General features: G+C 45.8%; 1 protein-coding gene across 11 annotated transcripts in view; it reads right to left on the reverse strand.

Annotated features, from left to right (window-relative positions):
• Positions 1 to 13,777, reverse strand: part of FGFR2 (fibroblast growth factor receptor 2) — a 109,051-nt gene that overhangs the window by 64,322 nt on the left and 30,952 nt on the right. For all 11 annotated transcript variants that reach the window (XM_039250471.1, XM_039250469.1, XM_039250467.1 and 8 more), the window contains one exon: positions 3,989 to 4,158. In XM_039250471.1, the coding sequence (XP_039106402.1) occupies positions 3,989 to 4,158 (170 nt within the window). The remainder of the gene's footprint in view (positions 1 to 3,988; positions 4,159 to 13,777) is intronic.

The following is a 13,777-nucleotide window of genomic DNA, read 5'->3' on the forward strand; positions in this document are numbered from 1 at the left end:
TGTTTGTTTTATTTCTGAGACAGAAAGAGACAGATCATGAGCAGGGGAGGGGCAGAGAGAGGGAGACAGAATCAGAAACAGGCTCCAGGCATCAGCGCAGAGCCCAATGTGGGGCTAGAACTCACAAATCATGAGATCATGACCTGAGCCGAAGTCGGGCGCTCAACCTACTGAGCCACCCAGGCGCCCCCTCCCCCATGGTGCTTTTAGAACACAGGTGCCCTTCACTTAGTAGAATGTTGTCCTCAATCGTTAGAACTGAAGTGCACCTGTTAAAAATCAAGCAGCGTTCCCTCATCAGGCACCTTTAGTCTTCTGGCACATTTATAGTCACTAATTCAGATTCGCAAAAGGCTCCTTACCCGTAATAACGATGTTGGTCCTATTTATTTTGAGACCAGGAGTTTCTGGAAGCTCCCTCTTGTAACGTCTTTCCAGGTCTGTCTTAAGTGAGGAAATTAGTTAACCACCAGGATTTTGACCACCAGCCTTATGCTTCAGTCCTACTGAAATGAATCAATGGAACTGCATCAATTATGTTTTTGGGGAGTATTTGGTGGTTTAGAATGATCCCCGGGGGCCACGACTGCTGTGGTTTTACTTTCTTTCCAACTAGCATCACCTCATGAAAATCTCTGTCAATCCGTCCTTCACAAAGAAAGCAAGCCGACCTTCCAGTCCTGTTGTGCCTGGTGTGAGGACTGGGCTAAGAGTAAAGAGAAAAACCACCCTTCTGCTTACTGCTCCCACCCGCCGGCAGGAATCACGGAAGCCTGGCAAGGTGCGTCTACTTCCCGAACTTCAAAGGCACCCACCTGTCAGCAGGTGAACCTCACATCTGTTTCACACACAAACTGCCCCACACATGCTAGGAATCTATTCATAGGCTTTCCCCTATTGTCCTCAGGGACTGAGCTTCTAGATGCTTTTTTAAAAATGTTTGGAGCGCCTGGGTGGCTCAGTCGGTGAAGCGTCCAACTTCGGCTCAGGTCATGATCTCGAGGTTCGTTGGGTTAGAGCCCCGCGTCGGGCTCTGTGCTGTTGGCTCGGAGCCTGGAGCCTGTTTCAGATTCAGAATCTCCCTCTCTCTCTCTGCCCCTCCCCCACTCAAACTCTGTCTCTCTGTCTCAAAAATAAAACCTTAAAAAACAATTTTTTTAATGTTTGCTTATTTTTGAGTGGGAGAGAGAGAGCACGCCCATGCGTGTGAACATGGGAGGAGCACAGAGAGAGGGAGGCAGAGAATCCAAAGCAGGCTCTGCACCAAGTCAGACACTCAACCAACTGAGCCACCCAGGCTTCTAGATAGGTCTACACATTAAAACAAAAGTCACAAATTTTTGAAGAAGAAAACAATCTTTTAAAGATGAGATTGTGGATGGTATTTCAGAAAAGGGCCCCAGGGCACTTTCTGTGGAGAGGTCCGTTTAACCACAGCAGAGAGGGGTCAGGGCTCAAGTACCCTCTCAAGTGATGCTGGTGTGTTAGACACAAGTACGTAGCAGAAAAGTCCTGACTTTTCCTGGTACCTCACTGCTGCCACCAGGAAATCCTCTTCTACCTGGTTCTTAAGAAGCTGGGATCCGGGCTAGAGCGTCTTCCATTTCACCCTGTTGCAGGCTTCCAAGATGGCGCCCAGTGATTCCCCAGGTCTCCCCATGTGCTGGGGAAATTATTCTCCTTCCCTAATGATTTACTTAATGACAGAAAACAGCCAAAGTGGGGGGACGTCACACAGAAAGCTAGGACTTCTATCTTCTTCACACACCACTTCTCGTCTGCTCTCCCTGAGGAAGCCAGCTACCTTACGAAGAGCACCACGGGGCGAGGAGCTGAGGGCAGCCTCCAGCCCACAGCCAGCAAGGAAATGAGGCCTTTGGGCCAACAACCTGCAAAGAAGTGAATCCAAGAACCACGGGAATGAGTCTGGAAGCAGGTCCTTCCCAGCTGACCTTACCAATGACATTTCCAGACTCAAACCTTAGTTAGAATCCTGTGAGAGGCCTTGAGATGAAAGGCCGAGCTAAGCCACACCTGGATTCCTGACCCACAGAAACTGTGAAATAATACATGGTGTTTAGGGGTGCCTGGGTGGCTCAGTTAGTTAAACATCTGAGTTTCATGACTCGCAGTTATGAGTTCAAGCCCCAGGTCGGGCTCTCTGCTGACGGCTCGGAGTCTGGAGCCTGTTTCAGATTCTGTCTCTCCTCCCCACGGTCTCAAAAATAAATAAAACATTAAAAAAAGTTTTTAATAAAAATAAATGTTGTTTGAAGCCACTGGTCAGGGTAATTTGTTACACGGTAATAGGTAACTAATGCCCCCATTCACACTTTCCAAACACACCAAGGAATGTCGCAGGAAGGTCCCAAAGTCTTCCTCATATACTAAATTCCTCAAGGCCTCCTCTTCCAGACTAAACAACTTAGACATTCCATGTCTCTCTTCCTGAGACACCCTTCAAACTCAGCCCAGAATCTGATCCTGACCTGCACTATCCTTAGCCTCCCAAGGGGCCCACATCATCTCCCCCTGCACATCCACAGGACAATATGCTCTTCTGACTTCAGCCCCTCCAGACTGCGGCTTTCTTACCCCCTTCCCTTCTAACCGAGGAGCCCCTGCGAGCTTGGGCCCTGCTTTTTCCAGCGCCTAGGACGGTGCCTGCAAAGAGGATGCTGAACAGACAAACAAAAGCCCGAGTAGGCATTTACAGGCCTTTCCAGGGAGATGGTTGTGGATTTCCACCTCCCCCTCCACACCCCATCCCTGCCTGAGGAGACTGCTCTTCACCACATTCTGTGACGGGCTCTCCAGAGCCGTGAAGATGGAGGATGGAGAGACTGCCTCTGTCACCACGGAAGCCTTCTCCCTTAATAAGCCACATGTCATACCCCAGCGACTAAGCCAAGTCCATCCCCCATTCATACAATCCTGCTCCAGCAGGGCAAGTACACGTTTGATTCTCCAATTCTGCTCCAGTTTTAGTGTTCCAGGCAAGAAAGTATATAGAAAACAGACTCTCGACCTCCCACACTTCTGTTATTAAACTCTTCTCGCATAAAGAACAATCCAAGGGCTTCTGGATGGCTCAGTCGGTTGGGTGTCGGACTCTTGATTTTGGGTCAGGTCATGATCTCACAGTTCATGAGATCAAGCCCTGCGTTGGGCTTTGCGCTAAGAGCTTGGAGCCTGCTTGGGATTCTCTCTCTCCCTCTCTGCCCCTCTCCCCACTCATGTTCTGTCTCTCTCAAAATAAACATTAAACAAAGAATAATGCAAATGAGAATTACGCTTTTAAAGGACATGTGAGCCCAGGGACGCCAGGGTGGCTCAGTCAGTTAAGTGTCCAACTTCAGTTCAGATCATGACCTTGAGGTTCATACGTTCAAGCCCCACATCGGGCTCTGCGCTAACAGCTCAGAGCCTGGAGCCTGCTTTGGATTCTGTCTCCCTCTCTCTCTCTGCCCTTCCCCTGCTTGCTCTCTGTCTCTCTCTCTCTCAAAAATAAACATTTAAAAATAAATTAATTAAAATTAAGTACATGTAATCCCAGAAAAACTTTTTTAAAATATCAACTGTGGGAGTCCCTGGGAGGCTCAGTCAGTTAAGTGTCTGACTTCGGCTCAGGTCATGACCTCACAGTCTGTAAGTTCGAGCCCCGCATTGGGCTCTGTGCTGGCAGCTCAGAGGCTGGAATCTGCTTCGGATTCTGTGTCTCCCTCTCTCTCTGACCCTCTTCCACTCATGGTCTGTCTCCCTCAGAAACGAGTGAACATTCAAAAAAATATGCAAATACACTTTAAAATAATAATAATAAAAAAAAATAAAACAATAAAATATCAACTGCGGAAATGACCGATTATGATAATTACTGATTTTTTTTAAAGAAATTTTTTTTAAAGAATCCTTCCGGTTCTTTTCAACTACTTAAAAAATGGACTAATAAAAAGGTAAGAAATAGAGCATTTTAAAAACCCGCTTTTACCTTATAGCCTCCAATGCGATGTTCCTGCTTAAATTCCTTTCCGTTTTTCAGCCACCTCATAGTTGGCGTTGGATTCCCCCCAGCTGGACAGCGAAACTTGACCGTGTTGGCCGCAGGGACAGCATGCAGCCGCTTCTCCATCTTTTCTGTGTTGGTCCAGTATGGCGCTCCTGTTGCGGAAAACAACGTTATCATGTACGGAAAGGAGAGCTTCATTTCCAGGACATGGAAGATCACTTTACTTTGCATGTGAACGAACTGACATTTTCAAAACCTCTGGATAGTATTTACATTAGGAAAAAAATGTTCTGAAGTCTAGCAGATGGCCCCGCAGAAGGTCCCTGGAGATGGGCTTCTTGTTAGTTTCTGTTTCTTAATGGGGGGAAAAGTGTTTGAGGTGCATGCCAGGATATAAATTCATGTTGAATCATGCTTTGAAATGCTCCTTTATATAGACAGTGACAACATATACAACAAGGGCAGCTGAATCCTCCAAAATGTATCATTTTAGATCATCACGCCTAGCAAATGATCGCTTACACACTACAAACAAGTTGTGCTCAAAGCCACCTCAATTTCCCCACCGAAGCTTTACTTTAAAGGATCATCCCAATCTGATAAGTTATTCAGTGAGGCATCATTAACTTCCCAGCACTTTATATGACAAACCTAAAAGCCCTATCACTATGTTTTAATGTTTTATTTTTGTTTTTATTTTTTTATTAAAAATTTTTATTTTTACTTTTCAATTTGAGAGAGCGAGTGAGCAAACAGGAGGGGCAGAGAGATGGAGACATAGAATCTGAAGCAGGCTCCAGGCTCTGAGCTGTCAGCACAGAGCCCTACGCGGGGCTCAAACTCCTGAGCAGTGAGATCGTGACCTGAGCAGAAGTCAGACGCTTAACTGAGCCATCGAGGCGCGCCTACGTTTTAATTTTTTTAATGGAGAAAGGAGTTTTTTGGTGGTTATGAATGCCATAATTCTACTACCATGTCTGAGCAGAAAAATCTTAATTGGAGGCTATGGATTATGTGTTACAGAAAGTTAAGCTCTCTGAATGGCCCACAAAGTCATGGGCCATAAGTGATTCTTTAAACTCAAGAAAGAGATTAACTTTTTTAAGTCACCAAATGAAGGGCATCTGATCTAAATAAAAACCGCAGCATCAATCCAGGGTACCAGCATAATTTGTCACGCCGGCCAACAATGGCTACTGAGCACTATTGGATGAGTGCTTCATATTTACCACACAGAACTCGAAAAGCTCTTACGTGTTTAACACATTAATCCTGACACCAATCCGATGCAGAAGGCATTATTATAATCCCCGTTTAGAGATGAGGAAACTGAGGCACACAGAAGCTACAAAGCTAGGAAGAGACGCAGGCAGATTTGAGCCAAGGCAGTCTGATTCCAGAGCGTCTGCCCCTCATCTCCACGGCTAGTTAAGAACCAGCTTCTCCAACGGGTTGGAAGCCATACTTTCAACCGCTCTGATGTTTAAGATCAGGGCGCAGCACAGCCAGCGTGGGCCAAAGGCACGCTGCCTTCTTCATCACTGCCCAAAAGTTCCATCGAAACCTCGTACGGCTATTTAACTTTTCACATGTGTCTGTCTTAGCAAACTGGTAGCCAAAATTCCCCTAAAGCATCCATCCACAGGGCCTTGCCTTCTAGAACATCCTAGAACACTGAAATTCTACAAGACTGATTCATAACTGGTTTACTGCTGATAAAGCTTAGACTGAGAAGCAGTACACACACTCCGCAAATCAGAGGCAAACAGGCCCAGGCAGGGGTCTTGTCTCTGATGCCAATTTATATACCCCCTCCCTCTATTCTGTGGATGACACAGCTCGCTCCTAAGGGGTAACCAGACCCTTCACTTAGCAGCCAGATTTTCGTGGCACAATTAGGAATTTGGATAAACTGCATTCAAAACACCTACCCCGTCGGCCTCACCCTTGCTCTTGAAACCTGGCTATAAAAAGGTGGAGCGGAGATTTCTTAACAAGGGCATGCTGTATCTTCTTTATCCTTGTTTATCTAAGTGTCAAGGCGGCGGGATACAGACGGCGTCTACACGATGCGCCAAGACCGTGCAAGCAGGCCAAACTGAGGTGGTCAGTCCCACATGCCAGGGAAAAGAAGGCCTGAGGATGGGGATGGGGGTGGGGATGGGAAGCCAAGGGTGAAAGAACGGGGCTACACTCCTTCCTCTGAAATCAGCTGTATCTGCAAGGAGTAGACAACTTGGTAGCCATTTGGCTTTGGGTGTCAAATGCCCTTACACACCCCCATTCCTCTGAGGGCTCACCAGGGAGTATTTGATTACCATTCATCACAAGGCTCCCAGGGCCTGGTATATACTGGAACAAGTTCAATAATCTTTCACTCTAAAAGCTTCTACTTAGAAAAATCCATCCACAGCCACAGCCACTGAAAAGAAACCATTAAGAGCACAAAATAAATAATGAGCTTTGTTGCTACACAAAGACTTTTATAAATCTGACCTAAATGAAAAGCATACCTCATGCTGTCAGGTGTCTGTACTAATGTCATTTGTTTAAGTAAACACAATAGCCTATTCATACGAATTAGCTAAATATTAATGCAGTGACTCTTTCAGATAGCATTGATTACGGCTGAACTGATCCTCTGGAATGTCTTTGCTTTTTTATAGAAAAGGAATCACCAGATACGGGCTTACATTCCATTAGGCATGATTTTTACGTTCCCTAAAAATGTTAAAAAAAAAAAAAAAAAGTGGAATTTAGTCTAAGGAACTAGGAAAGTTGCTCTGTTCCTCTCTCACTGGGTGAAGCTGGCAGGGAGGCTGTAACCCACACAGGGATCACCCCAAACCACAGGAGTCCGTACGGTCACGGCCTGTGGCAACAGCACACTGGCAACGAGCGCCTTTGTCTTGGCACCTAAGGAATGATTTAAGGACAAGGGTGAAAGAATTTTGCTGGAATTTCTGGCAGGAAGCCACTTACTTGGGGTAACATTTCAATTGTCAAAACGGCACCTATAAAACCTGCTCGTGAGAAATCGACACAGCCATGCGGCAGGGTTAGGGGCACCACGCTTGTCATCTGAAGTCGCGGAGATCCAAGGTGCGTGGGGCACCGTAAAATCTCATCAACAAAGCAGAAACCGATCTCCTATGTGGCTACCACTTGAAACCTACATTTGCAACTTTCTCTCTTCCTGAATACCTGTAAATAGTGACTCCACAGAAAGGCCATCGAGCCAAGTTTTCAAAGTTTCCTGTGTGGCCATGATGGGCACACCAGTGCTCTGCCCAGTACCACTGAGTGACTGCTAATATCATACAGGACAACACACTTCGGGGACGAGGCTTTTAAGATATTGAGCTCCCGGATTTTTTTAATGAGCATGACGCTGGAGGGGAGGGATTAGTTTATTATTTTATAATGGCTCCTCCTGAAATAAACTAGTTTTACGTGAAGACTGGAGAACCTGGAAGGTCTAGAAAAATAACCGTACTGGAGGACTTGCCCTGTTGTGCTTCCTGCATCGGTGGCCTGACGTCTTCTGCAAGCTCTAGTCGTTATTTCCTACCATTTTTGCAGTCTGGTCACATGGAAATGCCAGCTACCATCCCCCCTCCCCCCCAAGAACGACAAGGCAGCTGCTGAGGGACCAGGACCAGGCTCCTCGGCAAGCTCCTCTACCTAAGGAGGCCCCTTTTCATACCACGGCTGCTGAATACTGTGAACGTTCATGCAGAGGAGGAACTCACTTAACAAATTAATGATCTATGAAAGTGAGCCCGTAGTAGGTGCTCAGTACAAAGGTTTCCTCAACAACTTTATAAAAGATGAAACTACAAGCCAAGTCTCTATCATGTTGTTTCAAAGAAGTGTCTGAGTATCCACTTAACGTATCTTCCCCGGCATAATCTTAGGGAGGTAGGAGGAGTGAGTTCAAAGTCAATTAATAGAAAAGGAATTCTGGTATAAATCTTGGATGGCATTAAAAAAATGACTTATACTAAATTAAGAGTAAACAAGTTGACCTTCATAACAGGTTGGTCCAGTCTGCTTGGACATTCTCAGATCCTCTGATGTAACATGTAGCTAAGGAATGATGCTCTCTTAGTCATCAAATGCTAATAATGAGGTTAAAAGAACAGTAAAACCCAGCCAAAATTTAAAAAATAAGTAAAATCCACCATCAAGGGGTACCTACTCATTATTACTTTCTACATTGAAACAGTTCTTGTATACTAGTGATGATGCTAATAGAATTGTACTTTTAATATAGTAGTAATCTCTTAAGATGTGCTGGTTAAACAGAGATGTATAACCCCACAAAAACTTCCCTCAAGGTTCCTTCAAGATTCATCTAATTCCTTTGCTGGGCTACCTCTCTGTCATTTACATGTGTTTCCATCACCAAGGTGTCCCCCATACTGAAATGTATTCCATTCTGTCTGCTGACCAATAAGAGTAGAGCACCTGGAGGGGACAGCTTGAGTGGTCTTCAGCCTACAGAGTAGGCACCCTAGTGTTTATTACATGGACGGATGGATGGATGGGTGGATGGATGGATGGGTGGATGGAAGGAAGGAAACATGTACCAGATGAACAATTGTTAAAAAAGCTTGAGCTATAAAACGAGGGAGGTGAACTGAGTGTTCTGATAACAGTGTTCTGATAATGGGGAGTGTCCTCAGGACTCCAGGTATTCCAGGCAGATATGGTGTCAACAAATGGTAGGATTAGAGGGTTTCTTATGATAACTTAATGAAAAAACATGGCAGCCCCCATAGAAGCCCTTACTGACCCTGTATGTATCTCAACAGAGATGTTGAAGGTCTATAGTCTCCTCTCTTTCTGAAATCAAAAAGAGAACACAGCCCAACGGTTTAAAGGAAAAACACAGACTCCTATTACCACTGTATCAGTAGGTCTCGGTGACCATCTGGTCCAACGGCTGACGTGATCAATGTCATCCAGAAAGGTGAAGTGATCTGAACAAGGTTGCATGTCCAAGGCCAGGCTGAGGCTAGACCCAGGACTCCAGCTCCCTGGGCTGTGCTCTTTCAACCACTCCAGGCTGCCCTTTGAACTCTCCCATGGTAATTAAGTCAAAAGTTCAAGATTTATGTGAGCTGTGGACGCTAATGACTGCCAACTGTATTTTTATTGATGCAAAAATAAAAAAACAGAGCCTGTTTCAGCTCCTAGATTAAGTCTCACAAACTCCCTAAAGCCCCACTAAGGCCTCTGTCTTAAGTCTATAATTAGGGCCTTTAAAAATATCACTAATCAGGACATTTGAATGCTTTGACCCTGACTTGGTAGGGGTGGGAAGAGGTCTCTGAGCTCCACCCCCATCCTTCTAGGAGACCAACGTTCATGTTTTCAAAAGTTTTGCATAAACGAAGAGAAAACAAATCCAACAAAATATGGAGATGTGAGTGATGGGTATATGATTATGGGGGCGGCGGGCTTTATTTGAGAATCTCATTAAAAACAACAACTTGTTGACCGGTCAAGCATTGATAAGAAACACATTAAAACAAGCCAGGCAAACCCACCTTTGAAATGCCTGAGTCCACTGGGTGACCAGCTGCCTCGTGGGAGTTTCTAGGCTCCCACGAGCCTAGAAAAGAAAACCCTCCAGGTTCTGGTTATGCTCGTTGACCACAGGGGAGGCCAAGGAAGAGATCATTCAATCCCACCTTCCAGATAGGACACCATTCCCGCCTTTTAGGGGATGAGGTTTCCATTACAAAGAAATGTCAAAAAAAAAAAAAAAAAAAAATCAGGAAGCCTGTGTGCTTTGGGTTTTGTTTTGTTTTGTTTTATTGTTACTATTATTCCTGGAAACTGCATAACTAAGAAACCAACACATTTACCAACTGAGCCATAAGCCCTACCAAGTAAGAATCCCAATTAGACCAAAGGTGACTGTAAACGGATTATTATCAGCAGGTTGATCAACGGAGTGTGGAATCCCAGGCCAAGTCCCTTCATTTTCCCTAGATGGTTCCAAAAACAATTGCTAACGGCCTTTCTCCCTGACACAGAGTATGGGCATCTGCAGGTCTCAACAGGAATGAAACCAAAATAGAAAATTGTCTTGTCTCTCCTCACTCCAGAGAAAGAACCACTCCAGGAGCAAATATCTTGATAAAGCTGCCTCTCTCTCGATTCCCTCTAGTTCAGCAGTCAAGCTGAACTTTGTCGATCGTGGTTTTCCAAGAACTAAGTCGCAAGTACTTCAGAAACATCAGTCACTTAAACACAAGCTTGAGGTGATAAAAATCACTTGGGGAAATGGACATGCATGTCTACTCATTTGCTGCCAGAGAGCCCATAAAGGTCCCTGGTACCTGGGGGAGGCAAGGACTAATTAAGTTATGATTTCCCATGCTAAAGGATAAACTCTGAACCCTTCAAAACCTTCAACCTGGATGCATTTCAAAAATCAGCATTTGAAATAGCACTTTCTGTTCGGACAAAGTCTGTTTCACGAAAGGGCATATGTAAGCAGCATTATTTCCTGGCAGCCAGGCTTGAAATGACATCACAGAATTGTTCCGCTCAGGGAAACAGTCAGGCGCGGGTAAGGTGTGAGGTCATCAGCTAGTCAGCTGCTAAAATATGACCCGAGGATGCCCTTCACATCTGTGATGGAAGGACTTGACTCAAAAGGCAAAAGAAAAGTCAGGTCAATCAAATCAGCCCATTGCAGGGATTTTCAAAGCCTATGCAACAGGATGTTAATAAAGGCTGTATTTTAAAAAGGGTCTTATGGTCAATAGGTTTGGAAAACCCTGGGAAAAGCCAAAATTAAGCAGATGTTTTACTACAGAACACTGGAGAGTAGGTATTATGTTGACGGACCCTGTAAGTCTCTAAGAAAGGGTCAGAGCAGGAGGTATTTTCCAAATCCATTTCAAAATACAGCTCATTCTTGGCACAGAATTATTCTGGACTAAGGTTCCAAGGGATAGACTTTGGGAAGCACCAGCTTATTCTCTTAACGGTACAGACCAGACCTGAGCATCACTCTGTTTGTCATGAGCCCTTAAAAGATGTAGATGAGGACTGTAATCCCACAAAACATTCCTTCAACATCCGGGCCAGTTCTTGCCTCTCCAACAGTGGTCTACCCGGAAAGGCGGGTCAGAGATGCCATGTGATACCGCCCACAATTCGAGAGAATAGAACACAGAGAGTAAGAAGACCCTCTACAGGGGAGCCCACCTTTGAGCTGGGTCTTGTACAAATGGTGTAAGAATTAAGGTCAACCTGAATATTGCAAAACGTGCCTCTCAAAATCAGACCAGACCTACTTTCGTGGCCCAAATTCCACAATCTTGCCTTCATTTCTGTTATTTTTGCCACTGTATCGGACCACCGGGCTGTCTGTGCATAATTTAAGAACTCTATACCGGACACATAAAAGCTTGCCTTCTCACAGCTAACCACCAAAATTGGATACGCTAAATAATCTAGCATACCGGCAGAGAAAATGACCTGCAATGTGTTTTTCAAGCCACGAGCTGCAGAACAAACAACAACCCAAAAAGTGGGGGGGGGGGGGGGATTTAGAAAAGCCCAGAAATGTCACTGTCAGAACAGGGTCACTGGAGCATCATTTGTTAACTTCACTGAAGAGGAGCTTTCAAACACGCCCCAGCAGCATTCCGAGACAATCAGAAGGCACCAAAGGAATCAACCTGGACATGTGGGTGCTTTCCAGGTGGCTGAAAATGCATGGAATTCGGCGCTTCTACAATTTTCCCTATTAATCAGGTCAGGCATCTGACACTGGAGGTGGCAAAAAATCGTCTGAATGGCAACATCCCCTTCCCCGCCTTGCCAATCACCCCGGCCGTGGCATTCCTCTGGCCACGCAGGCCACAGCTGCTTAATCTTCACTGCCCCAGGCTGCACCTGTGAATCAGACAGGCCTAATCACACTAACAGATGGCAGGGGCCAAGGAGCCAGCTAAGAGCTGCTATCACTTTAAATAGGGTCTAATGTTTCACAGGCACCAAACAGAGGCAGTTCCCGACAGCAGTATCTCCCTGGTACAGCTACCACCGGCTCTTAATCACCACAGAGCGCCCATCGCAGGGCAGATGCGGTGTCATTCGAGAGCTCATTACAAAGGACGCTGGTCACAGGGCAAAGGCATGGCATGCGTTAACGTGGGCTCCATTCTGCGGCCCGTCTGCAAAGGCACTGGGCAGTTGGGACTTGCGTTCAGGATGAAAACCTGGAGGTCCATGGCAGGTAATGCCTCCCCAGTCATCAGAGAGAGATGCAGTTCACTCGGTCTGCTTGTTACCTAACCTATACCTTGCTGTTACACTTTCCAGCTTCCCCAATGCTCCTGACAGCCTGCTCTCAGAGGTGGTACCGCTCACCAGGACAACGCAGGTCCCAGGTATGCCAACACAACGCAACCGCCGCCGTATTCCGACATCCCTGCACCACCTGGGCGCTGCAGGCAACAAGGCAGGCATCCTCACTGCACCCCCGCCCCCCATCACCACCCTGGGGACTGTGATCCAACATGCAACAGGACCACAGCGAATGGCAGCTTTGCCTTTCACTCACTGGATCACGAACTTCCAGCCAATAAAACAGTGTTCCAATAGCTCTCTCCACCTTACAGGGCTGATGGGGGCATTGCCTGAGCCGGCAACCAGCACCCAACCTGCCCAAAGCCAGACCTCCAAAGCCAGGTCCTTCCCTGCCTCTCGTGTCAGAGCCAAAGGACTAACAAGGAGTGAGTGATGTGTTCTGATGTCCCAGCGATGTATTATTAAATAATCACCATAATGACTTCATAAGAAGGTCGGTACAAATCACAGCAGAAGATAGTTTCACTCACCCCCAGTTTTTAAAAACAAGAGCTCACGGGGCGCCTGGGTGGCTTAGTCGGTTAGGCGTCCGACTTTCGCTTAGGTCATGATCTCACGGTTCGTGGGTTCGAGCCCCGCGTCGGGCTCTGTACTGACTGCCAGCTCAGAGCCTGGAGCCTATTTCAGAGTATGTATCTCCCTCTCTCTCTCTGACCCTCCCCTGCTCACGCTCTCTCTCTCTCTCCTAGAAATAAATAAAAATATTAAAAAACAAAAAAACAAGAGCTCACAGTGAACTCCGGCTCAAGGCAGATCTACAGCTGTGAATCCCTAAGTCGGGGCTTCTCATTCACCACTGCACATGAGAATCATCCCTGGAGTTTCCAGTTCAGTGGGTCTCGAGTGGGACTTTGCCATTTTCATTGCTAATAAGTTCTTAGACGATTCTGACACAGTGGTGCAGACCCCAAGCCTTCTCTTGCCAAAACAATGAAAACTATAAACCAAAATGTTTCCCTTTTTGCCTAAGCTGCTAGGAGACTCAAACAAATGCAATTCACAAGTTATCCCAGGTCCCCAACAGTATCCATTTTCTCTTCTTGCCTTTGAAAGCCCTGGGCCCATTTTCATAACTAACCAGCTTATTATTTAAGCCTTGATAAAATTTATTAAAGTACTTTTGAAAAAATGCAGACTAGGACACCTAAGCAAAGAATGCCAGCGACTAAGGTACAATCACTGTGGAAACATTCAAGCCTTGTTACTAGAAATATAACTAATGCTACATTTTATCTTCTTTACTGAACAGACACACGCTTTTCTGGGCGCGAAATACAAATTCATCTAATCCTTGGAACAACCATCAGATGTTATTATGTCCAGTTTATAGCTGAAGAAGCCGAGGCAGAGAAGTTAAATTACTTGCCGAGG

This window comes from Hyaena hyaena, unplaced genomic scaffold, assembly GCF_003009895.1.
Source record: "Hyaena hyaena isolate Hyena2069 unplaced genomic scaffold, ASM300989v1 scaffold_367, whole genome shotgun sequence".
Lineage (NCBI taxonomy): Eukaryota > Metazoa > Chordata > Mammalia > Carnivora > Hyaenidae > Hyaena > Hyaena hyaena.